Source organism: Vespula vulgaris, chromosome 3, assembly GCF_905475345.1.
Source record: "Vespula vulgaris chromosome 3, iyVesVulg1.1, whole genome shotgun sequence".
Taxonomy (NCBI): Eukaryota; Metazoa; Arthropoda; class Insecta; order Hymenoptera; family Vespidae; genus Vespula; species Vespula vulgaris.
In genome coordinates, this window is record NC_066588.1 from 9,395,999 (window position 1) to 9,407,119 (window position 11,121).

The window sequence follows — 11,121 nt, forward strand, 5'->3', positions numbered from 1 at the left end:
TTTAGATAATAACAAAAAGAATGAAAGTATATCGAAAATATATAAAAATCAAATAGAATTTTACATAATTAGTAAGAGAAAGTATAAAAATTTTTCGAGTAAAAGAAATCGTTAAGTTGTGGCGTTGAAATCAGTACTGATTTTATTATGTCTAAAGTCGTAGATTGAATTTACGCGCTTTTTTTATAAGCAGAAAGTTGAGTTCCGGCTTGACGCGTACTAGTAGCGCGGAGATGTCGTATGTATTCAGGCGAACGGTTACTTGTTATGTTTAGCAATTGTGCTTGTTCGTACTGCGGAGAATCGATGAGTGTTGTATTATTTTAATTCTTTTTGGGCGCTTTGAGTAGCCGCGAAATTCGAAATATGCAGTTTTATAAAGAAAAATTACTCTCGCCCGGACAATTAAAGCGATTAAGTGAGCACAAATATAGTTGCACAACTAATAGTCTTTTGGATGCATTTCTTCAACCCTGGTGGGACTGGCTTGTCAGCAAGGTTCCCCTTTGGCTTGCACCGAATTTGATCACTATATTGGGTCTAATTGTCAACATTGTTACTACATTGATATTAGTTTACTATAGTCCCGATGCAAAAGTTGAGGTATATATAACCTAAGTTTTTCTTATCTTCGCATATATAACTAAGCATTATACAGCATATTATTAAAGATAGCAACATGGTCTATGAACGAATGTTTTAAATACGTTTTTATATTATCTAAATTGCGCGATTATTTTATTTACTATCTTTTTTTTTTGACATAATTCTAACAGAATTTTATTCAACATCTTTTGAATACAGTTTTCATAATTGTCATGTTTATCATTTATTTAAATTTATCTTTATGGTTACTAATTAATCATCTAGTATAATAGTTAAGATTTATCAAATATCTCGTATACTTGTTTGGGATATTATTGTTATTATAGGCACCTAGATGGGCATGTTTCTTATGTGCATTGGGTTTATTTATTTACCAAAGTTTGGATGCTATTGATGGCAAACAGGCTAGAAGAACTGGTACGTCTACGCCATTGGGAGAATTATTCGATCATGGATGCGATTCAATATCTACAGGTAATTATTTTGTTATAACTCTGATGTTGAAACGTTATATTGCTAATTCTATTTGTTTTTATTTCTCAGTATTCGTAGCATTATCCGCATGTATAGCCGTACAGTTGGGATATTATCCAACATGGATGTTCTTCCAATGTTTTTGCGCGATGACTTTATTTTATTGCGCGCATTGGCAAACTTATGTCTCAGGTAAGCAGAACTTATTTTTCAAGATGTGATAAAATTAGACACAGTGTTTCATATATTCATTGTAGACTTTATATATTTACATATCCTTGTTTAACAGGATCTTTAAGATTTGGGAAAGTGGATGTAACAGAAGCTCAGTTCACCATCATAGGAATACATCTTGTTTCTGCTATTTTTGGACCTAAGATTTGGATGATGGAGGTTGTATCTTTTTTTTTTTACATTTCATCTATCTTAGATGTTTTTCTTAACTATCTCGTTGAATTTTATTTGTAGTGAGTCACACATATCTGAAAATTCTTATTTTAACGTTTTCTCCCATTATTTTCTTTTTCAAATTTTGAGTTACTGCAATGAATAGTTATACCTATTTGCTAGGAAAACTTATTTATATTATGGATAAAGGAAGCACAAATAATCACAAGTAATATAGGCGTTATATGGCTAGCAAACACATGTGCAAGGAATTAAATAGTAAAAGGATGGTTCAAATTTCTCTTAGCATTTCACGAGAGTTGGCTAGTCATTGCTAACCTTGCTTTAATAGTATGTTTAACATGCTAATATATTAAAATTACCTCTCCGACGTATATTTCATAATAGAATAGATCTATGTTTATTATCTTACAATTTTTGTTTAATTAATCAATTTATTTATTTTTTTCATTTGTTTTACGAATCTTACAATTGCAAAGAGTGCTATTCTCGTATTCTTTATTACTAATATAAAATACATACATAAGAATTGAATGATAAAGCAAAAAGAAGAAAATAGGAATAGAGAAAATGCTATTTTTTCAATCGATGACTCATGGAGTTTGAAGAAATATATCCGTGTTATTTTTTCATGAGTCTAACGTGAACATTTCTTCCAGATACCATACATTGATGGTTTTCTGTTGAAATATTTAATAGGAGTTATGACAGTGGTGTGTGCTCTGGCAAACTTATATTCCATATTTTCGGTGATTTTCACCGGAGGAGTGGGCAAGAATGGTTCGACTGTGGCTGTAAGTTCGAAAATTAGATTTTTCGGTTGAACATGCGGAAATGGGATCAGCATGGCATGAAGAGCAGTGCTGGAAGTACTTCTATATACTGCCAATACTTAACAACTTAATACACATTTTAATTCCATATTCCTCATTGAATTGTTTACGTTGATCCTACATCGTTAATTTCCTTGTATAACTGTGATTTCTCGCCAATCATTTGTCTAAGTTTCAAATATTTAATAAACTTATTAGAACGTCGTCTTACGAACTAACAAGAGATATTTTACATTTATGCAAAGTATCAAGACGTTATAAAGCCGTTTGAGCGTTGCACGATGAAATGCATTTTTTCCAAAGTTTTTGCAACGTAGAGATGTTACGTTCGAATGTAATTCATTGTTTTGTATATAAATATAGGTTATTATGCGTTCTCTCATTCCTATCATTACAGTGTATATGTAGAATTCTTGCTGCAATTATTCTCTTTTTTTTTGTTTCTTTATTTGTACTTTAATTATTCTTGGTGCTTGGTGTAGAATTTAAAAGCGATGTAATAATATCACAAGTTTAATATCTATCTCTCGAGATTTTTTTTTCTCGATTAGAATTTCTTCAATATAACGATACGATTAGTTTGTATATTTCGCGCCGATAATTCATCATTTTGTCGAAATTTCTTTCGACTTGATATTATTTATAATCTCATAATTATCTCAATCGACGTCAACTCGAAGTCCATTAATTAACGGATTAACAGGATGATTTATGTAATACTCGTTTCTTCCTTAGTTTTTCCCACCATCTGTCCTCTCCTCTGCTTATACTTTTGCGTTTGTTTCTTTCTGTCGATCGATTACATACAACAAAATAAACAATAATAATAATAATAACAACAACAGCAGCAGCAATACGACAACGACGAAAACACATACACTCTTACTTAGCAATTAATTGTGCTTCCTTTTAAGTATGCCTCTATAAAAAGAATATAGTAAAGATTATAGTAAAAGGGTATAGTAAAGATATTGAATAATGTATCGTCTTCAATGGTGATTATCCATATTTCTTTCAAATTGCGACCAAAGAGTGCTGTGATTTGCCGTTATGTACCTCTTAATTGTCTCATCTTTGAGTATTTTTGGCTTTTCTCTATTTGACTTCGTCTCATTCCGGGTTAGAGTTGAATCGTTGATACTCGAAAAGGAATAAATTTGAAGGTCTGCGTTCTTTAGAATCGTCCATAGAGACAGGAAGAATTCGTGTCAATGTCGAATGCAATTTAGTGTGATAGAAGATATAAAACTCACATAAAAGTTTTCCTCTTTTGCTCTTCACGATCTTCTTAAAGAGTAAGATTTTCTGGATTTGTTTAGATCCCTATGCTCGGTCTGGGCACGGTCAGTTGTTATGTGGCAGCGATATTTTACGCGGGCTACGCGCACGTCTTTCTTCAGTTTTGTAAAGTCTTTGAATCTGGTGGAATTGGAAAGAACGGTTCGACGATTGCAGTAAGTTCGAAGAAAAAGAAACAAAACAGACCAAATAAAAAAAAAGAAGAAGACTTGATCGCTCGCATAGTATTTTTACAAATTAAAAAAAAGAAAAAAGAAAAGAATTTTGTTTAACCTCTGTTATCTCTGCCAGCGTAGATTAGAACAAACTTTTCTCACCAAATTTTGCAACAGTTTCTTGCGCTTGATAATCACTTTCTCTCTGTCTCTTTCCTTTTTTCTCTGTCTTTTTGTTTCTAATCTCTCTCTCTCTCTCTTTTTTTTTCCTACAGCTATCCTATCCCCGGTACCTACTTTCTCTACTTTTCTAATTAATCATTTTCATCGTGGGAGGACAAATATAAATAGTACCTTCGATTTCGAACTGCCTGTGCTAGGGGTGGAATGCGGTTTATCTTTTATTTGCACTCTCTGGTAACTTGGTGCACTCTCGTGCAATGCGATTTTGAAAGCTGTTTATTTATCGTCATTGCGTACTCGATATTTTTAATCTTGTGAGGTTGTTGAGAAGTTCGAATTGGATTCTGTTTGTGATTATCGTTGCGACGAAGATCGATTAGGAGAGCAATGTCTCGTTCTTTGCTATACAAAAATGAAAATTTTGACTCTCATTGCGGATATATCCAATGAAAATCATTTCAAGGGCACTCTATTTCTCTCTCTCTCTCTCTTTTTAATTAATTTTCTATTTAAATTCAGTTATATATATACATATATATATATATATATAAAATTCAATTATTGTTTCTCTCTCTCTTTCTGTCTATCTGCCTCTTCGTCTCTTTCTCTCTCTCTCTCTCTGTCTCTGTCTCAAGATGCTTAGATGTGATAATGAAATGTATTAAAGCGATTAAGAATATTCACTCTGCTTGCTGTTGAAGCCAACTAACGGAAAGATGTTTCGTATCGCTCATGCAGTTGCCATATACTGGCACAGAGGTCAAGATTTTTCCATTATGGATCGCCGTGGGCATCGCTATTTTACTTGCACAAAGCAGTATATCCGTCATTCTTGCCGGTGGTGTCGGAAAAAATGGCTCCACCGTCGCAGTAAGTCAGAGTTTTACAGACATATCTAAGTCCACTGTGTAGTGCACTTTGTACTTATCTTTTGATTTAGGCCCAACGTGATATTTTGTGTATTATTCGTGTATGCGTTAATAAGCGAGTGATCTGGAGGTAATCATCCCTTTAAGTTTTCCTTCGTTACATTTGAACGTTTTGTAAAGGCTTTGTTGGTTCTATAAATACAAAAAAAAAAAAAAGAATGTAAACACTACAGTCCAAAGTTAAGTTTACAAAAAACCTTACAAACGTTACAATGTTACGAAGACTTCTGACATTCGTTGTAGGTTGCTTCTAATATTGGCTAGATCGCAAAAAATATAGATATATATGCATATATATATATACACACACACACATATATATATATACATACACATATCGCCTGCTTATTATTTGGCCATGTTCTGTGCTTTCGATCGAAGAATTAATCTCTTCTCGTAGTATCCTGATCGAGGTCAAAGGTTTACAAGATTACACGAATATCTTTCACAAAGAACACTTCTCTATTTGCTCATCGTAATTCATGCTGAACTGGGCCTAAATCTTTCAAAAAACCATCACAGACATTGTTCGTAACACTTTGTCCGTATTCACTGATGTGTTCAATAAGGTTTATATCACATTCAAATCGCGTTTATCTTTCTCTCTTTTTTCTTTCTCTCTCTCTCTCTCTCTCTCTCTCTTTCTCGTTTAAGGATTTGACCATTATAAAAATTTAGGGAGTATTTGTCTTTATACCTCATCCCGTTCCACGTTCACTACCGATCCAAGGTTAATCTATCGAACAACTCGCGTACGTATTTTGCATGAATCTTTAGCCAAAATCGTGGAAACTCAAAGAAATCAGCAAAATCATTCGTCGATTTTTGCTGGCTTCATTAATTTCTTTTCTTTTCTTTTTTTTTTCTTTTTATGAAAATATCTCACATCTTTCTCTTTATCTCTCTCTCTCTGTCTCTCTGTCTCTCTTTTCCTCTCTCTATTTCTGTTTCGCTGGGTTTTTATCTTTGTCTCTCGCTTTATCTCTCCTACAGGTTTACATGTGTTATATTTCCCTTACTATCTATAATTCTACGCATGAACTCTTGCTAGCACCGCTTGGTCAATGATATTTAGAAATAAATTATTTATGCATACAGTCGAGTAATGTTTGAAACAGAGGGACCGATAAATAATTACAACTCGTAAATATCTTAATCATTTATCGTAATGAATAATTAATTATCTGTCTCTTATTATGTTTATTATTTTAGCTTACGTTCTAGAAAGAGATAAAATTGTATGATACATGTTAATGTTTTACGTTCATCTTATTATATCTGTTCTAAAGTTATTTTTTTATTTTTTCTGTAGTCGTAATTGAGTATTAGATGAGGGGAAAAAAAAAACTTTACAAGAGTACAAAAATATCAGATGATTGTTCCAGACGGTTTTATTGCATAACGATAATTGAATTTCAGGGAACATCGGTTCTGTCGCCGATCATCCCGTTTAGTTTCGTGGTAGTTCCAGCTTTCATAATTTATAGAAAAAGTACTGAACACGTATACGAAAATCATCCCGCGCTGTACATACTTGCATTTGGGATGGTTGCAGCCAAAGTTACCAATCGATTAGTGGTAGGTATATTATTGAAGAATTCTAAAAAAAAAAAAAAAAAGAAAGAAAGAAAGAAAGAAAGAAAAGTATATTAGTTCGAGTTTCCTTTTGTAATATAACACATTGTTTTTCTCGACTTTTAGGTCGCTCATATGACGAAAAACGAGATGCAATATTTAGATAGTTCCTTGATCGGTCCAGCCATGCTGTTTCTTAACCAGTACTTCAACTTTTTTATCAAAGAGTACTACGTTCTCTGGCTGTGCTTCGTAAGTGTTCCCGTCTCTTCTATCGTCGTTTACTCACCTCGATAAGAACCACAAGCTAAATCCCAAGGTATGAAGTTTTTGTTTTTACAAAAAAATCGAATTGATCTATGTTGTTTAGATTTGGGTCACGTTGGACCTTCTACGATATAGCGCTCAAGTCTGCCTTGAAATTTGTGATCATATGAAGATAAAGCTATTCAGAATACCGGTGGGGGATCATCGCACTGTCGGCCCTCAGCTTAACATCGCCGAAAAAAATGGTACTAATAGGTCTCAACGTAACAAATTACAAAAGAAATACCACTAAGACTTATTTGTGATAATAAATGATCTGTATCATTTATTTTATATGTATAAAAACGGGATACATAACGTGTAACGAAAAGTGATAGGTATTCAGTTTAAATTTAACTACTCTAATTGTACAGATACCCTTTGAACAGTACAGCCCATTTGTTATCACATTAATTTATAATATTATATAACTATTCCGTAAATTACTAGTAAAATCCGAATCGGTGATATATCGATGTTTATCGTTCGTATTTACGATGATCGTCGCCAAATATATAGTTTTAGTAAAAGGGAAAGAAAATTACGAGTAAGGTGTAATTTGCTCGAATGCATAAATAAGAAAAGTTGCTCGTAGCCAGTTAAAGTCTGTCACTTTTGTAGACGCACGGAAACATTTTGTAAAATTAATTACATCTCGATAAATGATCGATGTAGTGATCCATTATGAAGAGATATTATTTACGGTTGGGTATTTAATGGGAAAATATATGCTGGTTGGTTGCTTGGTTGATTAGAGTAGAAAAAAGAAGAGGGAGAGTATAATTTGAATTTTTTGCGGAAAAATAAAAATTCGCGCTGACGCATTACACCACGGTCCAGTAACGCAAGCAGGTGCACCTTAAGTCGTTTCTCTTTTGCTAATTTACGTAAAGATACATACATATAAATACAAGTATATTATAGAGATTATCGAAATTTATTTTGATAATATTTCTGCCTTTTGCAGAAATGTCCTTTGTAAACTTTGGAGATACTGATATACATAGGTATTAAGTTCATTATGATATAACACTCCGGAATGAGATAGATGATATTTATTTCTCAATATTGTCTCTATGTGTTCGAAATTTTTTTCTGCACCCGCATACAGCTGGAATACACACACACACATATATATATAGACATATATATATGTGTGTATATATGTATCCAGGCATATATATATATATATACACACACATAAACACACGCATATATTTATTTACGTGTGTATATATAGATATAGATTATACTTTTTTCACCGATGAAGAAAATATAGAAAATTAGATGATCTGATTTTGAATGGAACTTAGTTGCAAATTTAATTCTTTCTTTCTAGAAGACACCTTCTTGCACTACACGTAATATAATCATGGCATTGGTGTGTAATACTGTCACAGGTATCTCGTGAACGTACACTTTTTTCTTTTAATAGTATATCTGTATACGTATCAATCTTGTACATATATTATTAGTCGGTAAAATGAAAAAAAGATTGTTCCAGGAATTGCGTTGACGTTAAATCATATAGAAAATATTAGTATAGTCGACCGAGATAATAATATCGTACATATTTACGTACTCTATTAAACAATTTTTATTACGATTATTAGAGACTTTGATTATATCTTACACCTAATGTTACACATTTTCACCTTTGTGTCTTTAGCGATGAAATCCTATTTTTATGCATCGATCGAGCTTCTTTCAGAGTAATGTCATATACTAATTTGATTGTTTTCTCGCGTAAAGCATTTCTTTTACAACACAACTGTTCTTTTTTTTTTCATTAAAAATTTTTTTCATTTTGTGGGAACCATTAGCAAATTTTTTAATGTATCTAGGAAATTGTAAAATAATGTATTCGATGAACGATTTTACCATCAGGCTGTTACACGTCAGTGATACAAAAAAATTTTAAGATAATTAAACTGTTGCAAGTGGTCATTTGAATAACCAGAGACGAGCAGCTTTCTGCTTGGATTATTTATTTATTTATTATTTTTTTTTAAGTAAAAAAGAAAAGAAAGAATAGAAAAAAATAGTAAGAGAACGTACTCGGTAGGAAGTTCAAATTTTGTGCATCGACTGTATCCTTATTCTTCTTGATAAACGAGTTTACCACCATTTGCCATTTTTCATTTAATATAACCAATCTAATCGTAAAGCCACTACATATTACGCTTACTATTCTATCTCTTTTTGCATTTTTGAAGAAAATTTCGATATCCTTCGACAGTATGCTTCGTTTACACTACTTTATTTGAATTGCTCTTTCTCTCTCTCTCTCTCTCTCTCGCTCTCTGCGATGCTCTATCTCTTTCTCTGTCTTTCTTATAGCTGTCACGTAAGTATATCTATTTCGACTAACAAATAAAAAAAATAATAAAAAGTAAAACGAGAAATTCGAATTAAGAATTAATTTAAAATGAAGAGTCGTAAGACTCATTTTATTTTGTCTTTTAATCTTTTCATCCTGTTCTTCTCATCCATTGATAACGTTGTCACGATCAAGTGTTAAATCAAATGTAACTATTAAATAAATAGTTTTAGAAATATACAAAGTATCTTTATATTTCTCTCTTGAGAAGTTACACTTTTCTCTCGTGTGGCATTATTGCGGTGAAACAATTGTCACGTATTCGTTAAAATTGATATCTTCTTATAATACGAATTATTAATACATTTACTATTAATCTACGTTAAACAGCACGTTTCCTTTCTAATAATTTTCATTATTAACAATACTCGTGCACGATAGCATTTATAAAAGCTTGCTCTGTTGCATGTTTAGCTTGCATCCATTTTTAAAATCGATTAGAAAAAAAAAAGAAAGAAAAATATCTTTTACAATTTCTTTTATTTGTGACGACAGCTATATAGATCATTTTTTTTTCATTTTCATTATTTAATAATAATCAACAATTGACTCTATGCGATAATAAAGAAAATGATAATTTTGATGGAATGCTTGAACGTGTTCGCATGGAAAAAAAAGCGATGGTGTTGAAATTTCGTTCACCTTTTCTTTTTTCTTTTCTTTTCTTTTTTTTTTTTTTCTTTGTGAACGTTTGAAATTTTATGGAAAATATCTGTGAACGATGTTATGGGAAAAACGTAGGTCATTATTACAAATAAATTTATTTTATCGTCTTATTTGTATTGGTATGCATGAAGAGTTTTGTTTACAGTTCACATGGTCATCGAACAGGAGCCGCTATTAAACGAGGATTATCATCATGGCTCTGATACCGCCCTCGACATCTGACGTTTACCATTGCGTATGGTAACATCGAATGTACCAATATGTTAAGCATAAGCTATTTACGAATTGTATAAATAAGAATTTACACGCAAGGAGTTCTTTACTTAATTATAATATCTGGGTGTAAAAGTCGGATGTACAGTATTTTTTACTAGCGTTGAGTACAACAATAAAAAAAAGGTATTTGCATACTACAAATCGTATGAAGGAACGTTTTCGTACGTTTCCTGAAGTTATTTATTTATTTGTATTCTTATCAGCGGACGTTGAAAATTTTTCGTTGCGAATATATCTTCGTTTTATCAATCGATTATTTGTAAAGAAATTAGGCGAAGGAATAATTGTAATTGTTCTCGTTAGTTTTAAAGCACCATTTTTTTAGATTCTTTTTATTTTTATTTATTTGATCATATATTTAAGGAAATGTCTGCGTATCAACATGACAACGATCTGCAGTCCGTCGCTTAACAACAAATATATATATATATATATATATATATATATATATATATAAAGACTCGGGTTAAAATTATTGTATTGATTTATATACATACATACATACTTGTGTACACTAAAAGTAAAAATGTCGTTAAGTAAAATTAATTAAGAAGAAACATTGTATAATCGTTGCGTCGATCTAATCGTAAATTCGTACATCCAATTATGAATCTCTATTGCAACGATCACAAGTGTAACCAAACGTAAGAATTTCAGAAATTCGGCGTTTGGAAATTGCGTTGTGTTAAAAAAGAAAAAAGAGGAAGAAAACAAAACAAAAAGTAAAGGTAAAAAAGAAAAAGGAATAAGAAAAAAAAAAAAGAAAAGTTGTCAACTTTTCACCGTCCACTGATAAATTTATCACAGAGCCGGAATGTAAGTGGTAAAAGTAATAATAATATATGAGATCCCCAAATTGAACAGCTGTGTCGATTTAATTCTCGTTATGAGAACACGTCGGTCACACCAACGTATATACACTATTTCATCTAGAGAAACGTAAATTAGTTTCACCTTAGTATCTCCCAAGGAATACAAAAAAAAAAAAAAATTAAGCAGAAGAAAATAGTAAAAGGATTAGCTTAGGGTAA

The 11,121-nt window shown here is 31.7% G+C and overlaps 1 protein-coding gene and 1 long non-coding RNA gene across 12 annotated transcripts; one reads left to right on the forward strand and one right to left on the reverse strand.

Moving 5' to 3' along the window:
• Window positions 1-98: 98 nt before the first annotated feature.
• Window positions 99-10,951, forward strand: LOC127062280 (cholinephosphotransferase 1). Of its 11 annotated transcripts, XM_050990194.1 has the most exons (12): window positions 109-603; window positions 933-1,080; window positions 1,150-1,272; window positions 1,370-1,473; window positions 2,148-2,282; window positions 3,641-3,775; window positions 4,697-4,828; window positions 6,307-6,465; window positions 6,589-6,714; window positions 6,833-6,974; window positions 7,736-7,775; window positions 9,960-10,951. In XM_050990194.1, the coding sequence occupies exons 1-12, from the start codon at window positions 367-369 to the stop codon at window positions 10,015-10,017; spliced, it is 1,539 nt and encodes a 512-aa protein (XP_050846151.1). In that variant the 5' UTR covers window positions 109-366; the 3' UTR covers window positions 10,018-10,951. The 11 variants fall into 11 exon arrangements, 10 of the variants coding, with proteins under 10 accessions (XP_050846151.1, XP_050846153.1, XP_050846152.1 ...); XM_050990196.1 differs by lacking the exons at window positions 7,736-7,775; window positions 9,960-10,951 and adding an exon at window positions 8,108-8,895 and having other exon boundaries at window positions 111-603; XM_050990195.1 differs by lacking the exon at window positions 7,736-7,775 and having other exon boundaries at window positions 112-603.
• LOC127062295 (uncharacterized) lies at window positions 2,849-3,716 on the reverse strand. The gene is made up of 2 exons (XR_007781115.1): window positions 3,575-3,716; window positions 2,849-3,493 (listed from the first exon to the last, which is right to left on the reverse strand). It is a non-coding gene; the product is annotated as an uncharacterized LOC127062295 (long non-coding RNA).
• Window positions 10,952-11,121: the final 170 nt, after the last annotated feature.

Excerpts from the sequence above, each read along its gene's own strand:
- LOC127062280 (XM_050990194.1), top strand. The coding sequence starts at position 367 with ATGCAGTTTTATAAAGAAAAATTACTCTCGCCCGGACAATTAAAGCGA. Across the intron at positions 6,466-6,588 it reads AAGTTACCAATCGATTAGTG|GTCGCTCATATGACGAAAAA; the intron begins GTAGGTATATTA and ends CTCGACTTTTAG. Across the intron at positions 7,776-9,959 it reads GGAGATACTGATATACATAG|TTCACATGGTCATCGAACAG; the intron begins GTATTAAGTTCA and ends TTTTGTTTACAG.